General features: G+C 59.6%; 1 protein-coding gene across 4 annotated transcripts in view; it reads right to left on the bottom strand.

Annotated features, from left to right (window-relative positions):
• The window catches only part of LOC119975145 (ribosomal protein S6 kinase-related protein-like), a 30,008-nt gene extending 11,404 nt beyond the window's left edge, over positions 1 to 18,604 (bottom strand). For 2 of the 4 annotated variants that reach the window (XM_038814720.1, XM_038814718.1), the window contains exons 1-5: positions 18,384 to 18,604; positions 16,392 to 16,652; positions 11,495 to 11,578; positions 10,277 to 10,345; positions 6,332 to 6,401 (exon numbers count right to left, since the gene is read on the bottom strand). In XM_038814720.1, coding sequence (XP_038670648.1) covers positions 6,332 to 6,401; positions 10,277 to 10,345; positions 11,495 to 11,578; positions 16,392 to 16,652; positions 18,384 to 18,410 — 511 coding nt within the window. In that variant the 5' untranslated portion in view covers positions 18,411 to 18,604. The remainder of the gene's footprint in view (positions 1 to 6,331; positions 6,402 to 10,276; positions 10,346 to 11,494; positions 11,579 to 16,391; positions 16,653 to 18,383) is intronic. The other 2 variants (XM_038814719.1, XM_038814721.1) reach the window with 2 other exon arrangements.
• Positions 18,605 to 21,098: the final 2,494 nt, after the last annotated feature.

Below are 21,098 nucleotides of genomic sequence, written 5' to 3' on the forward strand. Positions count from 1 at the left end.
CTCTCGTCTCTCTCCATACGCCCACCGCCGTCCCCCTCCCCTGCTCCCCTATCTCTCTCCATACGCCCACCGCCGTCCCCCTCCCCTGCTCTCCCATCTCTCTCCATACGCCCACCGCCGTCCCCCTCCCCTGCTCTCCCATCTCTCTCCATACGCCCACCGCCGTCCCCCTCCCCTGCTCCCCTATCTCTCTCCATACGCTCACCGCCGTCCCCCTCCCCTGCTCTCCCATCTCTCTCCATACGCCCACCGCCGTCCCCCTCCCCCTCCCCTGCTCTCCCATCTCTCTCCATACGCCCACCGCCGTCCCCCTCCCCTGCTCTCCCATCTCTCTCCATACGCCCACCGCCTTCCCCCTCCCCTGCTCTCCCATCTCTCTCCATACGCCCACCGCCGTCCCCCTCCCCTGCTCTCCCATCTCTCTCCATACGCCCACCGCCGTCCCCCTCCCCTGCTCTCCCATCTCTCCATACGCCCACCGCCGTCCCCCTCCCCCTCCCCCTCCCCTGCTCTCCCATCTCTCTCCATACGCCCACCGCCGTCCCCCTCCCCCTCCCCTGCTCTCCCATCTCTCTCCATACGCTCACCGCCGTCCCCCTCCCCTGCTCTCCCATCTCTCTCCATACGCCCACCGCCGTCCCCCTCCCACTCCCCTGCTCTCCCATCTCTCTCCATACGCCCACCGCCGTCCCCCTCCCCTGCTCTCCCATCTCTCTCCATACGCCGTCCCCCTCCCCCTCCCCTGCTCTCCCATCTCTCTCCATACGCCCACCGCCGTCCCCCTCCCCTGCTCTCCCATCTCTCTCCATAGCGCCCACCGCCATCCCCCTCCCCTGCTCTCTCATCTCTCTCCATACGCCCACCGCCGTCCCCCTCCCCTGCTCCCCTATCTCTCTCCATACGCCCACCGCCGTCCCCCTCCCCTGCTCTCCCATCTCTCTCCATAGCGGCCACCGCCGTCCCCCTCCCCTGCTCTCCCATCTCTCCATACGCCCACCGCCGTCCCCCTCCCCCTCCCCCTCCCCTGCTCTCCCATCTCTCTCCATACGCCCACCGCCGTCCCCCTCCCCTGCTCTCCCATCTCTCTCCATACGCCCACCACCGTCCCCCTCCCCTGCTCCCCTATCTCTCTCCATACGCTCACCGCCATCCCCCTCCCCTGCTCTCCCATCTCTCTCCATACGCCCACCGCCGTCCCCCTCCCCCTCCCCTGCTCTCCCATCTCTCTCCATACGCCCACCGCCGTCCCCCTCCCCTGCTCTCCCATCTCTCTCCATACGCCCACCGCCGTCCCCCTCCCCCTCCCCGCTCTCCCATCTCTCTCCATACGCCCACCGCCGTCCCCCTCCCCCTCCACTGCTCTCCCATCTCTCTCCATACGCCCACCGTCGTCCCCCTCCCCCTCCTCTGCTCTCTCATCTCTCGCCATACGCCCACCGCCGTCCCCCTCCCCCTCCCCTGCTCTCCCATCTCTCTCCATAGCGAAGGTTTCTCATCCTGGCTATCGCTAGGACGTTGTTCCTTTGCAGCCTCTGCTGGGTTTATTAATTTTCAGCGTTTAACCAATCACCGTTTATATTGTTCGGGTCTCTGCTCCCTCCGTAGTCCCTGTCTCCACAATGGTGAGAGCTGGAGGTGAATTGTGTAAACTAGCAGGGGGGATGGGGGGGGGGGGGGGGAGAGAGGGGGGGGAGGAGAATGGGGGGGGAGAAGGGGGGAGAATGGGGGGAGAATGGGGGGGAGAAGGGGGGAAGAATGGGGGAGGGGGGAGAATGGGGGGGGAGGGGGGAGAATGGGGGGAGGGGGGGAGAATGGGTGGGGAATGGGGGGGAGGGGGGAGAATGGGGGGGAGGGGGAGAATGGGGGGGAGGGGGAGAATGGGGGGGAGGGGGAGAATGGGGGGGGGAGAGTCCTTGTCTCCACAATGGTGAGAGCTGGAGGTGAATTGTGTAAACTGGCAGGGGGGATGGGGGGAGGAGAATGGGGGGATGGGGGAGAATGGGGGGGGGGAGAATGGGGGGGGGGAAATGGGGGGGAGAATGGGGGGGGAGGGGGGGAGAATGGGGGGGGCGGGGGGAGAATGGGGGAGGGGGGGAGAATGGGGGGAGGGGGGAGAATGGGGGGGAGGGGGGAGAATGGGGGGAGGGGGAGAATGGGGGGGAGGGGGGGAGAATGGGGGGGAGGGGGGAGAATGGGGGGACGTGGGGAGAATGGGGGGGGACGGGGGGAGAATGGGGGGGACGTGGGGAGAATGGGGGGGGACGGGGGGAGAATGGGGGGGACGTGGGGAGAATGGGGGGGACGTGGGGAGAATGGGGGGGGAGGGGGGAGAATGGGGGGGGAGGGGGGGAGAATGGGGGGGGAGGGGGGAGAATGGGGGGGGAGGGGGGAGAATGGGGGGAGGGGGGAGAATGGGGGGAGGGGGGAGAGAATGGGGGGGAGGGGGGAGAATGGGGGGAGGGGGGAGAATGGGGGAGGGGGGGAGAATGGGGGGAGAATGGGGGGGGGGGGGGAGAATGGGGGGGAGGGGAGGAGAATGGGGGGCGGGGGGGAGAATGGGGGGACGGGGGGGAGAATGGGGGGGGGGAGAGAGAATGTGGGGGAGGGGGGAGAATGGGGGGGGGAGAATGGGGGGATTGGGGGGGAGAATGGAGGGGGGTGGGGGGGCAGAATGGGGGGGAGGGGGGAGAATGGGGGGGGAGGGGGAGAGAATGGGGGGGGAGGGGGGAGAATGGGGGGGGAGGGGGGAGAATGGGGGGGGGAGAATGGGGGGAGGGGGGAAGAATGGGGGGGAAAGGGAGACTGGGGGGAGGGGGAGAATGGGGGGGGGAGAATGGGGGGAGGGGGAGATGGGGGGGAGGGGGGAGAATGGGGGGAGGGGGAGAATGGGGGGGGAGGGGGGAGAATGGGGGGAGGGGGGGGAGAATGGGGGGGGGAATGGGGGGGAGGGGGGGAGAATGGGGGGGGGAGGGGGGAGAATGAGATGGGGGGGGGAGGGGGGGAGATGGGGGGGAGAGGGGGGGAGGGAGAATGGGGGAGGCGGGGAGAATGGGGGAGGGGGGGAGAATGGGGGAGGGGGGGAGAATGGGGGAGGCGGGGAGAATGGGGGAGGGGGGGAGAATGGGGGGGGGATGGGGGGGAGGAATGGGGGGGAGGGGGGGGGGGAGAATGGGGGGGGAGAATGGGGGGGAGGGGGAGAATGGGGGGAGGGGGGAGAATGGGGGAGGGGGGTGAGAATTGGGGGAGAATGGGGGAGGGGGGAGAATGGGGGGGAGGGGGAGAGAGAGAATGGGGGGAGGGGGGAGAATGGGGGGAGGGGGTGAGAGACGTGGGGGAGGCGGGGAGAATGGGGGAGGGGTGGGGAGAATGGGGGTGGGTGGGGGGAGAATGGGGGGGGGTGGGGGAGAATGGGGGGGTGTGGGGAGAATGGGGGGGGGGGGAGAATGGGGGGGGGGGAGAATGGGGGGGAGGGGGAGAATGGGGGGGAGGGGGGGGAGAATGGGGGGAGGGGGGGAGAATGGGGGGGGGGGGAGAGAATGGGGGGGAGGGGGAGAATGGGGGGGAGGGGGAGAATGGGGGGGAGGGGGGAGAATGGGGGGGGGGAGGGGGGAGGGGAGAATGGGGGGGGGGAGAATGGGGGGAGGGGGGAGAATGGGGGGGGGGGGAGGGGGGAGAATGGGGGGGAGGGGGGAGGAAGGGGGAGAATGGGGGGAGGGGGGGAGGAGGGAGGGGGGAGGGGGGAGAATGGGGGGGGGGGAGGGAGAATGGGGGGGGTGGGGGAGAATGGGGGGGTGGGGGGGGAGAATGGGGGGAGGGGGAGAGAATGGGGGGAGAGAATGGGGGGAGGGGAGAATGGGGGGTGGTGGGGGAGAGAATGGGGGGGGGAATGGGGGGGGAGAAGGGGGGGGGGGAGAATGGGGGGAGGGGGGAGAAGGGGGGGGGGGGAGAAGAGAATGGGGGGGAGGGGGGGAGAATGGGGGGGGGGGGAGGGGGGAGAATGGGGGAGGGGGGGAGGGGGAGAATGGGGGGGGAGGGGAGAATGGGGGGAGGGGGGAGATGGGGGGGGGAGGGGGGAGAATGGGGGGGGAGGGGGAGAATGGGGGAGGGGGAGGGAGAATGGAGGGGGGAGGGGGGGAGAATGGGGGGGAGGGGGGGGAGAATGGGGGAGGGGGGGGAGAATGGGGGGGAGGGGGGAGGGGGGAGAATGGGGGGAGGGGGGGAGAAGGGGGGAGGGGGGGAGGGGAGAAGGGGGGGGAGGGGGGGAGAAGGGGGGAGGGGGGGGGGAAGGGGAGGGAAGGGGGGAAGGGGGGGAGGGGGGAGAGGGGGGGGAGAGGGGGGGGGGGGGGGGAGGGGGGGGGGGGGAGGGGGAGAAGGGGGGGAAGGGGGGGGAGGGGGGAGGGGGAGAAGGGGGAGGGGGGGGGAGAGAATGGGGGGGGAGGGGGGAGAATGGGGGGAAGGGGGGAAGGAGGGAGAAGAGAAGGGGGAGGGGGGAGGCGAAGGGGGGGATAGGGGGAGAATGCGGGGGAAGGAGGGGGGGTAGAATGCGGGGGGAGGAGGGGGGGAGAATGCGGGGGGAGGAGGGGGGAGAATGCGGGGGGAGGAGGGGGGAGAATGCGGGGGGGAGGAGGGGGAGAATGGGTGGGGGGGGAGAATGGGTGGGGGGGGAGAATGGGTGGGGGGAGAGAAATGGGGGGAGGGGGCAGAAGGGGGGGGGGGAGGGGGCAGAATGGGAGGGGGGCAGAATGGGTGGGGGGGCAGAATGGATGGGGGGGAGAATGGGTGGGAGGGGGGGGGGGTAGAATGGGTGGGGGGGAGAGGGGTGGGGGGGAGAATGGGTGGGGGGGGGGAGAATGGGTGGGAGGGGGGGAGAATGGGAGGGGGGAGAATGGGAGGGGGGGAGAATGTGGGGAGGGGGGGAGAGAGAATGGTGGGAGGGGGGGGGGGAGGAGAATGGGTGGGAGGGGGGGGGGAGAATGGGTGGGAGGGGGGGGAGAATGGGTGGGAGGGGGGGGAGGAGAATGGGTGGGAGGGGGGGGGAGAATGGGTGGGAGGGGAGAATGGGTGGGAGAATGCGGGGGGAGGAGGGGGGAGAATGCGGGGGGAGGAGGGGGAGAATGGGTGGGGGGGAGAATGGGTGGGGGGGAGAATGGGTGGGGGGAGAATGGGTGGGGGGGAGAATGGGTGGGGGGGGGTGAATGGGGGTGAGGGGGCAGAGACAGAATGGGGGGGAGGGGGCAGAATGGGTGGGGGGGAGAATGGGATGGGGGGCAGAATGGGTTGGGGGGCAGAATGGGTGGGGGGGAGAATGGGTGGGAGGGGGGGAGGAGAATGGGTGGGGGGGGGAGAAGAGAATGTGGGGAGGGGGGGGGAGAATGGGTGGGAGGGGGGGAGGAATGGGTGGGAGGGGGGGGGGGAGGGGAGGAGGGGTGGAGGGGGGGGAGGGGGGGGAGAATGGGTGGGAGGGGGGGGAGAATGGGTGGGAGGGGGGGGAGAGAGGGGGGAGAATGGGTGGGAGGGGGGGAGAATGGGTGGGAGGGGGGGGAGAGGGGGAGGGGGGAGATGGGGGGGAGGGGGGAGAGGGGGGGAGGGGGAGACTGGGGGGAGGGGGGAGAATGGGGGGGAGGGGGAGAATGGGGGGGAGGGGGAGAATGGGGGGAGGGGGAGAATGGGGAGGGGGGGAGAATGGGGGGGAGGGGGAGAATGGGGGGGGGAGGGGGTTAGAAGGGGGGGGAGGGGGTAGAATGGGGGGGGAGGGGGGAGAATGGGGGGGAGTAGGGAGGAGAATGGGGGGAGGGGGGAGAATGGGGGGGGTGGGGAGAATGGGGGGTGTGGGGAGAATGGGGGGGAGAATGGGGGGGTGGGGGGAGAATGGGGGGGAGGGGGGAGAATGGGGGGGGGATGGGGGAGAATGGGGGGGAAGGGGGGAGGGGAATGGGGGGAGGGGGAGAATGGGGGGAGGGGGGAGAATGGGGGGGAGGGGGGGAGAATGGGGGGGAGGGGGGAGAATGGGGGGGAGGGGGAGAATGGGGGGGGAGGGGGAGAATGGGGGGGAGGGGGAGAATGGGGGGGAGGGGGAGAATGGGGGGGATGGGGGGAGAAGGGGGGGTGGGGGGAGAATGGGGAGGAGGGAGAATGGGGGGAGGGGGTGTGAATGGGGGAGAATGGATGGGGAGGGGGAGAATGGTGGGGGGGGGGAGAATGGGGAGGGGGGAGAATGGGGGGGGGGGTACTCTATGAGCCAGTAGCTACACACACACACACACACACACAACGAACCAAAAACCACACAGGCACCGAGCTGGGGAAATCTCTGGTGCGCCGGTGAACTCACTAATGAAGAGCAGGCGTGAGGTCTGCCAGCACTCCCGTAAACCCTGCACGAACGGATGGTCAACCTGCTTCTGGGAAGGAAAAGGAGAAGAAAACATTTCCACAAATAGCTCCCGAGTCGCGGGCGGCGAGGCAGGGCGGGGGGCATCAGGAGTCACAGGGAGACGTCAGCAGGAACTCTGGCAAAGACACGTCGGGTGGTAACAAGGATAAGGAGGCAGGAGGAGGCCAGCGAAATACTCCCACCTCATAACTCAGTCTTGGACCGTCCAATTGATCCCCATCCTTTGAGGGAAATGAGCTGCAGTTTCCATTCTGCCTCGGGTGGAAATATCCTCCCTGATTTCACCCTCGAATGGCCTCGACACTCCAGTAAAGGTGTTACATACACATTTTGTTGATGTTGCTCCCCCACCAGAGGAACTAGTTTTTCGTTATCCATCAATCTTTGAGCAGTTTAAACATCCTGATCAGATTATTCCACAATTTGGGCAACAGGGTGGCGCAGTGGTTAGCATTGCTGCCTCACGGCGCCGAGGTCCCAGGTTCAATCCCAGCCCTGGGTCACTGTCCGTGTGGAGTTTGCACATTCTCCCCGTGTTTGCGTGGGTTTCGCCCCCACAACCCAAAGATGTGCAGGGTAGGAGGATTGGCCCCATGTTAAATTGCCCCTTAATTGGAAAAATAGAATTGGGTACTCAAAATTTATTTTTAAAACGTTTATTCCTCAATGTTCTAAAGTGGCCAGAACACAAGCCTGGTTTCTGGATCAGGAGTAAGGTCAGCCAGCCAGACCTCCTCCAGCTCCAGGAAGAGACGGTAACCACGAGGTGGGATGGGGGGCCACGGGGTGGGAGGGGGGCCACGGGGTGGGAGGGGGGCCACGAGCTGGTGGGATGGGGGCCACGAGCTGGGGGGAGGGGGGCACGAGGTGGGAGGAGGGGGGCACGAGGTGGGAGGAGGGGGGCACGAGGTGGGAGGAGGGGGGCACGAGGTGGGAGGAGGGGGGCACGAGGTGGGAGGAGGGGGGCACGAGGTGGGAGGAGGGGGGCACGAGGTGGGAGGAGGGGGGCACGAGGTGGGAGGAGGGGGGCACGAGGTGGGAGGAGGGGGGCACGAGGTGGGAGGAGGGGGGCACGAGGTGGGAGGGGGGCACGAGGTGGGGGGGGCACGAGGTGGGGGGGCACGAGGTGGGGGGGCACGAGGTGGGAGGGGGGGCACGAGGTGGGGGGGCACGAGGTGGGAGGGGGGGCACGAGGTGGGGGGGGCACGAGGTGGGGGGGGGCACGAGGTGGGAGCACGAGGTGGGAGAGGGGTCACGAGGTGGGAGGGGGGTCACGAGGTGGGAGGGGGGGCACGAGGTGGGAGGGGGGGCACGAGGTGGGAGGGGGGCACGAGGTGGGAGGGGGGGCACGAGGTGGGAGGGGGGGCACGAGGTGGGAGGGGGGCACGAGGTGGGAGGGGGCACGAGGTGGGGGGGCACGAGGTGGGAGGGAGGCACGAGGTGGGAGGGGGTCACGAGGTGGGAGGGGGTCACGAGGTGGGAGGGGGGGCACGAGGTGGGAGGGGGGGCACGAGGTGGGAGGGGGGGGCACGAGGTGGGAGGGGGGGCACGAGGTGGGAGGGGGGGCACGAGGTGGGAGGGGGGGCACGAGGTGGGATGGGGGGGCACGAGGTGGGATGGGGGGGCACGAGGTGGGATGGGGGCACGAGGTGGGTGGGGGGCACGAGGTGGGGGGGGGCACGAGGTGGGTGGGACACGAGGTGGAAGGGGGACACGAGCTGGGAGGAGGGGGGCACAAGGTGGGAGGGGGGGCACAAGGTGGGAGGGGGGGGCACAAGGTGGGAGGGGAGCCACGAGGTGGGGGGGGGAGCCACGAGGTGGGGGGAGGGGCACGAGGTGGGAGGAGGGGCACGAGGTGGGAGGAGGGGCACGAGGTGGGAGGAGGGGCACGAGGTGGGAGGAGGGGCACGAGGTGGGAGGAGGGGCACGAGGTGGGAGGGGGGGCACGAGGTGGGAGGGGGGGGCACGAGGGGGGAGGGGGGGGCACGAGGTGGGAGGGGGGGGCACGAGGTGGGAGGGGGGGGCACGAGGTGGAGGGGGGCACGAGGTGGGAGGGGGGGCACGAGGTGGGAGGGGGGGGCCGAGGTGGGGGGGCACGAGGTGGGAGGTGGGGGCACGTGGGAGGGGGCACGAGGTGGGAGCACAAGGTGGGAGGGGGAGCACGAGGTGGGGGGCACGAGGTGGGACACGAGGTGGGAGGGGGGCACGAGGTGGGGGGGCACGAGGTGGGGGGCACGAGGTGGGACACGAGGTGGGAGGGGGGGCGCGAGGTGGGAGGGGGACACGAGGTGGGAGGGGGTGCACGAGGTGGGTGGGGGGGGCACGAGGTGGGTGGGGGGGGCACGAGGTGGGGGGGGGGCACGAGGTGGGACACGAGGTGGGAGGGGGGGCACGAGGTGGGAGGGGGGCACGAGGGTGGGAGGGGGGCACGAGGTGGGGGGGGGACACGAGGTGGGAGGGGGTGCACGAGGTGGGTGGGGGGGGCACGAGGTGGGTGGGGGGGGCACGAGGTGGGTGGGGGGGGCACGAGGTGGGTGGGGGGGGCACGAGGTGGGACACGAGGTGGGAGGGGGGGCACGAGGTGGGAGGGGGGCACGAGGTGGGAGGGGGGCACGAGGGGGGGGGGCACGAGGTGGGAAGGGGCCACGAGCTGGGAGGAGGGGGGCACAAGGTGGGAGGGGGGGCACAAGGTGGGAGGGGGGGAGCCACGAGGTGGGGGGGGAGCCACGAGGTGGGGGGGGGAGCCACGAGGTGGGGGGGGGGGGGGAGCCACGGGGTGGGGGGGGGGAGCCACAGGGTGGGAAGGGGCCAAAACACGGTGGGGGGGGGCATGAGGTGGGGGGGGGAGCCACGGGGTGGGGGGGAGCCACAGGGTGGGAAGGGGCCAAAACAAGGTGGGGGGGGCATGAGGTGGGGTGGGAAGTCACCTGCTTGGGGGTGGGTAGGGAAGAACAAGCTGGGGGGGGGGGGGGTGGGGGTGACATTTACTCACGACGGAGCCCAATTGCAGGAGGGGGGGGGGGGGGGAAGAGGTTAAAAAGAGCAATTTTGAAGTTTCTCTCCAGACAGACACACAGCAGCTCTCCCCACCCTCCACCTCTGACCCACTCACTAACGGGTCAGTGGGAACATACAGCCAGTTTTGTCCTCAGGCACGCACACGCGTGTCCCAGCTTGGAATCACCCAGTCCAGTGGGAAGGAATCTTGGCGGCCACATTGCCCCGTTCCCCCAGCCACCCGGTGTTTCCCGGCGATGCGCAGTTCCCTGGTGACGGGATCCTCGCGCCAGCCATTCATCCATGGGGATTTCCCACTGAAGCCAGCCCGTACCGCCGGGAAAACAGCGGCGGCCAACTGCCATCAGGAACAGAGGATCCCAATATTGGAGAATTCCGGCCATGGTTCCGTAGGTTAGGTGGAGGATCGTTTCGCACTGGGTGTCTGGAAATCCTGTGTGAATGAGTCTGGGAATCGGATCACAATCAGGATAGCCCACAATGCCACACACAGTCAAACATCCCGCCAACACTCAGAGCTAGAATTTTCAGTGAGGAACCAGGGTGGAGATTTATTTAGATGAATCCACAAAAATATTGTGTTGATCTCTTGACTGTACAGAGTGGTGTGTGGGGGGGGGGGGGGGGCGCAGTTACATCAGCAGCAGCTGTACTCTCACTGAGCTGAAGACTGGTCCCATCCTCAGACCAGGGCAGCTAAAATAGAAAGGTGGATAATCGGAGCGCTGGCTGGACTGGGGAGGGGGTGCAGGGGATGGGGGAGAAAGTGAGGGGCCAATGTCTGTGGCTGAGGTGGGGTGGGGGGGGGGCGGCAGAACATGGTGGCGGCAGCAGAGACACACAAACTGCACAAGGGTTAAGTACCTGAATGATGACTCCATCTTTACACTGCTGCAGGATCCCCTGTCGAACAACCTCCGCTTTCAGCAGCACCTGTGGGGGGGTCAGCATTGGTGACAGGGTGACCGGGAATGGGGACATCATTTCATTACAGCAAGACAGACTGTCAACATCTACATATTCAACTCGCAATAAACAGGAGGCTGATGTGGAAAATGGAAATGTCAGAAATACTCCACACATGGGTGACCTGTTTCAGCTGAAGCTAAAGGACATTATTGGGACAGTGCAGAGGGAGCTTTACTCTGTATCTAACCCCGTGCTGTACCTGTCCTGGGTGTGTTTGATGGGGACAGTGTAGAGGGAGCTTTACTCTGTATCTAACCCCGTGCTGTACCTGTCCTGGGAGTGTTTGATGGGGACAGTGTAGAGGGAGCTTTACTCTGTATCTAACCCCGTGCTGTACCTGTCCTGGGAGTGTTTGATGGGGACAGTGTAGAGGGAGCTTTACTCTGTATCTAACCCCGTGCTGTACCTGTCCTGGGAGCATTTGATGGGGACAATGTGGAGGGAGCTTTACTCTGTATCTAACCCCGTGCTGTATCTGTCCTGGGAGTGTTTGATGGAGACAGTGTAGAGGGAGCTTTACTCTGTATCTAACCCCGTGCTGTACCTGTCCTGGGAGTGTTTGATGGGGACGGTGTAGAGGGAGTTTTACTCTGTATCTAACCCCCGTGCTGTACCTGCCCTGGGAGTGTTTGACGGGGACGGTGCAGAGGGAGCTTTACTCTGTATCTAATCCTGTGCTGTACCTGTCCTGGGAGTGTTTGATGGGGACAGTGTTGAGGGAGCTTTACTCTGTAAATAACCCCGTGCCGTACCTGTCCTGGGAGTGTTTGATGGGGACAGTGTTGGGGGAGCTTTACTCTGTATCTAACCCCGTGCTGTATCTGTCCTGGGAGTGTTTGATGGGGACAGTGTAGAGTGAGCTTTACTCTGTATCTAACCCCGTGCTGTACCTGTCCTGGGAGTGTTTGATTGGGACAGTGTTGGGGGAGCTTTACTCTGTATCTAACCCCGTGCTGTATCTGTCCTGGGAGTGTTTGATGGGGACAGTGTAGAGTGAGTTTTACTCTGTATCTAACCCCGTGCTGTACCTGTCCTGGGTGTGTTTGATGGGGACAGTGCTGGGGAGCTTTACTCTGTATCTAACCCATGCTGTTAACCTGCTTTGATAATTACCTTTACAGCATAGATCTGCTCATCACTCCTTTGACAAACTTTCAGAATCGGTCCAAAGGAGCCTTTCGCAATGAACTCAATATCCTGAAGAAGGAAAAGCGCAAAGATCCACAGTTACATCACAAAGACCACGACTGAGTGAGTGGGCACATGCATGGCAGATGCTGTATAATGTGGGTAACTGTGAAGTTATCCGCTTCGGTAACAAAAATAGGAAGGCAGATTATTATTTCAATGAATGTAAATGAGAGAGGTGTGTAGTCAGAGAGACCTTGGTGTCCTCGTGCATCAGTCGCTGAAAGTAAGCGTACAGCTACAGCAGGCAGTAAAAAAGGCAAGTGGTATGTTGGTCTTCATAGAGAGGATTTGAGTACAGGAATAGAGATGTTTTACTGCAATTGTATAGGGCATTGGTGAGGCCACAGCTGGAGTATTGTGTGCAGTTTGGTGTCCTTATCTTCGAAGGTTGTTCTTGCTATGGAGGGAGTGAAGCAAAGATTTACCAGGCTGATTCCTGGGATGGCGGGACTGTCTTATGGGGAGAGACTACGTCATTAGGATTATATTCATTGGAATTTAGAATAGTGAGAGGGGATTTCATAGAAACTTATAAAATTCTAACAGGAGGCACGGTAGCGCAGTGGTTAGCACTGCTACCTCATGGCGCCGAGGACCCGGGTTTGATCCCGGCTCTGGGTCAGTGTCCGTGTGGAGTTTGCACATTCTCCCCGTGTTTGCGTGCGTCTCACCCCCACAGCCCAAAGATGTGTAGGGTAGGTGGATTGGCCACGCTAACATTTGTCCCTTAATTGGAAAAAAGTTTAAAAAAGAAATGGAAGGGACACAGGAATTGGGGAAAATTACAATCGTCGGGGAAGTGGTATTGAGCAAATTGATGGGTCTGCGTACTGACACATCCCCGGGTCCTGATGGATTTCACCCCAAGGTCTTGAAAGTAACTAATGAGATAGTTAATGCACGAGTTTTCATTTTCCAAACTTCCCTAGATTGAGGGAAGTTTCTGTTAGATCGGAAAAATAAGAAACGTAAGGAGGGGGGCAGAAAGTGGGAAATTACAGGCCAGTTATATAAAATATAATAGAAATCGCTTATTGTCACGAGTAGGCTTCAATGAAGTTACTGTGAAAAGCCCCTAGTCGCCTGTCCGGGGAGGCTGGTACGGGAATCGAACCGTGCTGCTGGCCTGCTTTAAAAGCCAGCGATTTAGCCCAGTGAGCTAAACCTGTCCCAGCCGAACATTGATAGGGAAAATGTCAGAAGCCATTATTAAAGCTGTTCTCACAGGCCCTTGGAAAAATTCCAGGCAATCAGGCGGAGTCAACATGGTTTGGTGAAAGGGAAATCATGGTCAACAAATTCATCAGACTTCTTTGAAGGAGTAACATATGTGGTGGATAAACAAGAACTGGTAGATGCACTGTATTTAGAGGGCGGGGTTTACTCACCCAGTCCCACCACGTGTTTTTCAGCAGCAGAGGCAGCCCGCCAGCGGCGGGTCTACCGATCCCGACGCTGTCAATGGGATTTCCATAGTTGCCAGGAAACCCGGGCTCCGGCCTAAACAGCCGGTAAATCCCGCCCAGAGTTTCAGAAGGTGCCACTTCAAAGGTTACGATGAAAAATAAAATAAAAGCTGATTGTGAAGCAGTAGCATATTGGCGTGGAGAGAGGTTGGCGAGTGTCAGGAAAACAGAGATAGTTTCAAGTGATCTATATTTGTATTGTTACATATTAGAAATAAGGTATGGATTTAAGTGGGTTTAATTCAATGTTTCTGTATAAGGAAGGGTAAATCTATAGTTAGATTCATGCTAGACAAAGGTGTTTACATCTGGAGATTTTTTAGTTTCAGATAAAATGGTGCTTCTATTGTGCTTAGAGATGGCGTGAAAAGTAAACCAGCTGGCCGGAGTATAAAGCTGTTGCTTAGCAATCAGGGGCACCATTAGGGTGGAAAGCTTTTGGAGTTTTGTTTTCGCTGGATATGTAGCAGTTGTAGAAAAGTAGTCAGAGAGAAGGCAGCTCTCGTAACTCTGCTAGAAGCAGTTGGTTAGAGAAGACTAAAGAGGGAACATCTCTCTCAGCTTTGCCAAAAGAAATGACATACCATAGAGTAATGGTTAAGAAAACAAGTGCGGAAACCTAAAGGACAGCTAGTTAAGGAAACTATGAAGAGAAATTTCCAAGAAGCGTAAAGTTAAAGGAACGGAGAAGATAACGCTTCTGAAAGTTAAAGTCAGACCTGAAGAAAAGGTTAAAGAGGTTTGCTACAGACAAGCCACATATCTGAAGCAGGTTTGATGTCCTTATTTCCAGTGTTTGAAGCAATAATATTCTGTTGGGGACTGAGTACCTGAACCTGTGGAAAGCCTGGAGCTGGGTTCATTATTAAATGTGGAACAATGGCTTAATTTGAGCGGGTAGCTGGAAAACCTGGAATAGATTCTTAATGCAAAGCACTGTTTGACACATGATTTCAAAGTATGTCTTTCTGGAGTGGAATTTGGAAACCCTCATGTGACAATCATCTGTGAGGGAAATCCACGGAAGATGGGTTGTGTGGCAGCAGTCATTTGGTTTCAGAGTGGGGTGGTATCTTTGACAACTGTGCGCTTTTGTGAAGATTAGGGGGAGTATTGTATCATGGTCAAACTTCTCATGTTTAATACATGTTTCTTTTGGTCATGTGGCTCCATTCCTCCACGCTTTCTGAAACAAAAGGAAAAGTTATGATCTTCCGAGCCTGGATTCCATTCTGTTCTCAATGTTTTTATTAAAGATTTACATTTTATACACTTCAACAAGGGTAATGCGTTGGTTGCAATATACAAGACATTTCCCTTGGTATCGACCCCCCCCCGCCCCCCTTTTGTTGTTTCAGGATCATTCCTTGGGTTGCTTGTTATACAGTGGGCGGTAATCTTCTATTTACCCTTTCCCCTTCCCCACTTTGTCGTTTGGCCCCACCCCTTTCTCCCCCCCGCCCCCAATCTCACGTTTGGTGTTTAGTTGGGGGTACCGTTTCTTGTGGCCTTCCTTTGGGCCGCTTGATATCTCTTTTGGCTGCTTTCCGCCCTCCCCCCCCCCCCCCCCCCCCCCCCTCCCTTCCTCCTCTCTGTTCCCTGCAGTCATGTTGGTTCCTGTGCCCGGCCCTTGCTCTATAGACTGTAGGCCTTGAACGGGCCCTGGAACAAGTTGGTGATTTGCCTCCATGTTTTGTGATGCCGAATTTGATCTTCTCCAGGTGGAGAAATTCCGCCAGGCCTGCCAGCCAGTCTGCAGCTGGGGTGGCTGGTGATCGCCAGTCAAGCAGGATTTTCCAGCGGGCGATTAGGGAATCAAAGGCAAGGGCATTAGCTCCCTTCCCCATAAATAGTTCTGGCTGGCCCGATACCTCAAAGGCTGCCAGCTCCACCCTCACCACCTTGGACATTGCCTGAAAGAAGGCTGGGGTAGACCCAGAACATGTGGGTGTGGTTAGCCGGGCCTCCCTGGCACCGTTCACATTTGTCCTCCACCTCCGGGAAGAACCCGCTCATTCTGGTTGTCAGGTATGCTTTGTGCCGAAGGTACATCAGGCCTTGCGCATGAGGTGGTGGAGTTGATTCCATTCTGTGACAGCATCAACTAGGAACGTAACAGTAGCTAACAGGAAACAGAGGCTAAACATAAATGGTTTTTATTCTGGTTGGCAGGGTGTGACGTGCGGCGTGCCACAGAGATCAGTGTTAGGGACTTTATATCAATGATTTAGATGAAGGGACTGAAGGTACAGTTGTTAAATTTGCTGATTATACAAAGATAGATAGGGAAGTAAATTGTGAACAAGATGTAAGGAGACTACAATGGGACATTGATAGGCTAAGTGAGTGGGCAAAAAGCCCTGGCAAGTGGAATATGTGGGGAGTTTTGGTAGTGTAAAAACTAAACATATTTCCTAAAAGGTGAGAGATTGTTGAGCTCTGAGATACAGAGGGATCTAGGGGTCCAAGTGCTACAATTACAAATGGCTAGTATGCAGGTACAGCAAGTAATTGGGAAAGCAAATAGGATGTTATCACTTATGGCAAGGGGAGTTGAATATAAAACTAGGGAGATCGTGCCTCAGTTATACAGGGCATCGGTGAGACCACATCTGGAGTATTGCGCACAGCGATGGTCTCCTTATTTAAGGAAGGATGGAAATGCTTTGGGAGCGGTTCGGAGGTTTACTCGATGAACAACTGGAATGGGCTGGTTGTCTTACGAGGAAAGATTGGACAGACTAAGCCTATGGGTCGATGTGGGGAGAATGCTTCGCCTTGTGGGAGAATCTAGTACGAGAGGCCACTCAAATACATCTGGAAACTTGTGCCAGAACTGGGAGAGCTGTCCCACAGACGAAATGAGGCAAATGCAAATGTAGAGCTCTCCATGTAATTCTTTCATTTCTTTCCATTAACAAGTAGCTCTTTATGTATTTAAGAATTGTAAGCTTGTACGGTTATTATTACAGTTGAAAATGGGTACATCACAATAAATAATCATTGTGCCCACTCCCAACGTCTGTTGTTTCAATCACACCAGAGAAATGTAACGGTCTCTCTGGGACAGTGACTGACAGACTGATGTTCGAGAAGGAAAAAGTTAACAAAACTGAACAGAGACCCCAGGAACCTAGGAGAACAAGGGGAAACATCAAAATGTTACTAAAAATCATGTCAAAGGGAATTTTACCCACGCAGTTTTGTTTAAATATTATACAGACAGTTTCTGAGAGGCAGAGAGTTTTTCCTGTACAAAAATATAAAGTCTTTTCAATGCATTCTGCTGTAAACATGGTTATTGAACGATAGCAGAAGCTGAGGGAAGGGTTGAAATCTTTCTGAGCAGGTACCTGGAATTCCTGCAGCACCTGCCTTGAACGGTAGGGGAACACGGGAAAGAAGAGAGCGATGAACTGGGGGAATGGCCATCCTGTGTTCCTGGAATTGTTGGAGGGCACTCGCTCCTTGGAGTGACCCAGTGGTTCTGGAACCTTCCTCTGGCCTCTTTGGAACATGTCCAAGGTGTGCCAGCTGGAGAGGGAGCTTCCCGCTCCGGACAGCACGCTCTTCCACTCCGAGAGGGGAGCACGTCTCCCCAGGGGGACTCCAGCCTGCAACACGAAGAGGAGAGAAATTGAGCTCAGGGCAGCCGGGGACAGGTCAGGCAGACTTTCACAAACCCATCCAACCAGGTTCAGCAGGGGCAAGGCAACTGGACAGCTGCACTGGGTCAACGGACAAGACAAAGGGTGGTGGTTGATGGGAAATGTTCAGACTGGAGTCCAGTTACTAGTGGTGTACCACAAGGATCTGTTTTGGGGCCGCTGCTGTTTGTTATTTTTATAAATGACCTGGAAGGTGTAGAAGGATAGGTGAGTAAATTTGCAGATGACACTAAAGTCGGTGGAGTTGTGAACAGTGCGGAAGGATGTTGCAGGTTACAGAGGGACATAGATAAGCTGCAGAGCTGGGCTGAGAGGTGGCAAATGGAGTTTAATGCAGAAAAGTGTGAGGTGATTCATTTTGGAAGGAATAACAGGAAGACAGAGTACTGGGCTAATGGTAAGATTCTTGGTAGTGTGGATGAGCAGAGAGATCTTGGTGTCCATGTACATAGATCCCTGAAAGTTGCCACCCAGGTTGAGAGGCTTGTTAAGGCGTACGGTGTGTTAGCTTTTATTGGCAGAGGAATTGAGTTTCGGAGCCATGAGGTCCTGTTGCAGCTGTACAAAACTCTGGTGCGACCGTATTTGGAGTATTGCGTACAGTTCTGGTCGCCGCAATATAGGAAGGATGTGGAAGCATTGGAAAGGGTGCAGAGATTTACCAGGATGTTGCCTGGTATGGAGGGAAGATCTTATGAGGAAAGGCTGAGGGACTTGAGGCTGTTTTCGCTAGAGAGAAGAAGGCTAAGAGGTGACTTAATTGAAGCATACAGGATGATCAGAGGATTAGATAGGGTGGACATTGAGAGCCTTTTTCCTCGGATGGTGATGTCCAGCACGAGGGGACATAGCTTTAAATTGAGGGGAGATAGATATAAGACAGATGTCAGAGGTAGGTTCTTTACTCAGAGAGTGGTAAGGGTGTGGAATGCCCTGCCTGCAACAGTAGTGGACTCGCCAACACTAAACACATTCAAATGATCATTGGATAAACATATGGACGATAAGGGAATAGTGTAGAGGGTCGTTAGAGGGGTTTCACAAGACGGTGCAACATCTTTTTTTAAAAATTTTTATTGGAATTTTTTACAGAAAATATACCAAAAAGTATAGCAAAAAGCAGTAATATGCAACTAACAGCCCCATAACACCCACAATTCCCCCCATACCGTAACATCACATGTATCACATTCCCCCACCCCCCCCCCCAAACAAGAGAACTTAACCATAAATTAAAATTAGATAAATCAAATTAAAATAAAATAAGCAAACATAATCAACGTCCCCCCCCGCCCCCGTTGCTGCTGCTACTGTCCCAGTAGACTGTGCAACATCGAGGGCCGAAGGGCCTGTACTGCGCTGTAATGTTCTATGTTCTAAATGTCGCCAACTGGATACAGGGGGGTGGGGCCAGGAGGGGGCAGAGGAATGGGGAGGGGCCAAGAGGGGCATGGCTGTGGGTGTGGCAAGGAGGGCGTGGCTCAGAGTGGTCCAGAAGGGGCGGGGCTGGGAAGGCTTGGATGAAGAGGCGGGACTTGGGGAGGAGGCGGGACTAGAAGGGCCAGGATGGTCGGGGCTGGCCAGGAGGCGAGGCGAGGCGTGAGGTGGGGGCGGAGGGAGCGGCTATTCTGCTCCTGCATTAAGGGCCTGCTTTGCTCCCGGAGCCTCGCCGCTTACCCGGGCCGCACTTTGCTCACTGCCCATGGCCGGGGCGCCTCAGCTTTCACATCGCAGGAATCACTTAGCCCAGCTAAGCCTCCCGCGGCACCCTGGGATAGCGGAGGAGCAGCGGCCCGTGGCACCCTGGGATCGCGGAGGAGCAGCGACCCGTGGCACCCTGGGATAGCGGAGGAGCAGCGGCCCGTGGCACCCTGGGATAGCGGAGGAGCAGCGGCCCGTGGCACCCTGGGATAGCGGAGGAGCAGCGGACCGCGGCACCCTGGGATCGCGGAGGAGGAGGCCGCGGTCCTCCAGTACAGGGCTGTGACGCATGGAGGGTTTCTGGATATCTAGATGAATAAATCTGGAACTAAAGCCCCTCTGGGTCAATTGGGTGAAAGCCCATCTTGTTCACTGGTGTCCTTTAGGGAAGGGAGTCACTGTGAGCTGGTCAGCTCGGGCCCACACTGGACCCCAGCCACTGCCCCTCGCCTGGTGTCAAACCGCCAGCGCAGGGACTGGATCCGGACGGAGCAGCCGGTATCATCCCCCGCACGGAGCCCGGTGTCGTCCCCCGCACGGAGCCCGGTGTCGTCACCGGCAACGATCCCGGCATCGTCCCCCGCACCGAGCCCGGTGTCGTTCCCGGCAACATCCCCGGCACTGAGCCCGGTGTCGTCCCCCGCACGGAGCCCGGTATCGTTCCCGGCATCATCCCCCGCACGGAGCCCGGTGTCGTCCCCGGCAACGATCCCGGCATCGTCCCCCGCACGGAGCCCGGTGTCGTCCCCCGCACGGAGCCCGGTATCGTTCCCGGCATCATCCCCCGCACGGAGCCCGGTGTCGTCCCCGGCAACGATCCCGGCATCGTCCCCCGCACGGAGCCCGGTATCGTCCCCCGCACGGAGCCCGGTGTCGTCCCCGGCAACGATCCCGGCGTCGTCCCCCGCACGGAGCCCGGTGTCGTCCCCGGCATCGCCCCCCACACCGAGCCCGGTGTCGTTCCCGGCATCATCCCCCGCACGGAGCCCGGCGTCGTCCCCCGCACGGAGCCCGGTGTCGTCCCCGGCATCGCCCCCCACACCGAGCCCGGTGTCGTTCCCGGCATCATCCCCCGCACGGAGCCCGGTGTCGTCCCCCGCACGGAGCCCGGTGTCGTCCCCGGCAACGATCCCGGCATCGACCCCCGCACCGAGCCCGGTGTCGTCCCCGGCACTGAGCCCGGTGTCGTCCCCCAGCGACGTCTCCGGCATCGAGCCCAGCACCAAGCTCGTCCCTGGCACCGAGCACAGTGCCGTCTCCCGGCGACGTCTCCGGCATCGAGCCCGGCATCATCCCCGGAATTGTCCCCGGCACCGCAAACCCCAGCCCTGCCGAAGTTGCAACATCTTCCTTACTAACACTTTGCCAAAGTCTCACTGGCTGGTCATCCCCACATAATCACACCTTACAGACAATGTCCCGGACACCATCATCCCTGGGAATGTCCTGTCTCACCGGCAGGACACACCCAGCAGAGGGGGTGGGTGGCACAGTGGTATGCGGTCAGGAGGGAGTTGCTCTGGGAGTCCTCAACATCGACCTTTAACTTTTTAATGCCATAGGGGCACTGAGACCTGAGAACGGACCTCCCTCATCTGATGAATCAGTCCTCCACGTTGAACACCGTTTGGAAGAAACATTGAGGGTGGGGAATCTTCATTCTCTCATCACCAAGGTGCAGCAGCTGGTGAGAGAACAAATCTAGAGGAATAAACATACATGAACTCATTCTCACCAATCAGCCTGTCAGAGGTGCATCTGTCCATGACTGTATCGGTAGGAGTGACCACCGCCCAGTCCCTGTGGAGACAAAGTCCCATCTTCACATTGGCGATACCCCCCCCCCCCCCCCACCATTGTGTTGAGTGGCACTACCTCCATGCAAAGTGGGATTGATTTCGATCAGATTCAGTCACTCATGACTGGGCAACCACGAGGCGCTGTGGTCCATCAGCAGCAGCAGAATTGTTTTCAACCACAATCTGTAACCTCATGGCCTGGCATATCCCCCACTCTACCATTATCACCAAGCCAGGGGATCAACCCTGGTTCAATGGAGAGTGCAGGAGAGTGCATGCCAGGAGCAACAGGCATACCTAAAAATGAGGTGTCAACCTTGTGAAGCTCCAACACAGGACTCCTTGTGAGCCAAACAGCATAAGCAGCAAGTAATAGACAGGGCTAAGCGATTCCACAATGAACGCATCAGATCAAAGCTCTGCAGTCCTGCCAAATCCAGCCGTGAATGGTGGTGGACAAGTAAACAACTCACTGGAGGAGGAGGCTCCACAAATATCCCCATCCTCAATGATGGAGGAGCCCAGCACGTATGTGCTAAAGTCAAGACTGAGGCATTCGCAACAATCTTCAGCCAGAAGTGCCGAGTGGATGCTCCATCTCGGTCTCCTCCGGAGGTCCCCAGCATCACAGATGTCAGACTTCAGCTAATTTGATTCACCCCACGTGATATCAAGAAACAGCTGAAGGTATTGGGTACTGCAAAAGGTTATGGGCCCGGACAATATTCTGGCAATAGTACTGAAGACTTGTGCTCCAGAACTTGCCATGTCCCTAGCCAAGCTGTTCCAGTCCAGCTACAACACTGGCATCTACCCGGCAATGTGGAAAACTGCCCAGGTGTGTTCTGTACAAAAACAAAATCCAACCCAGCCAATTACTGGCCAATTAGTC

This window comes from Scyliorhinus canicula, chromosome 12 (assembly GCF_902713615.1).
Source record: "Scyliorhinus canicula chromosome 12, sScyCan1.1, whole genome shotgun sequence".
Lineage (NCBI taxonomy): Eukaryota > Metazoa > Chordata > Chondrichthyes > Carcharhiniformes > Scyliorhinidae > Scyliorhinus > Scyliorhinus canicula.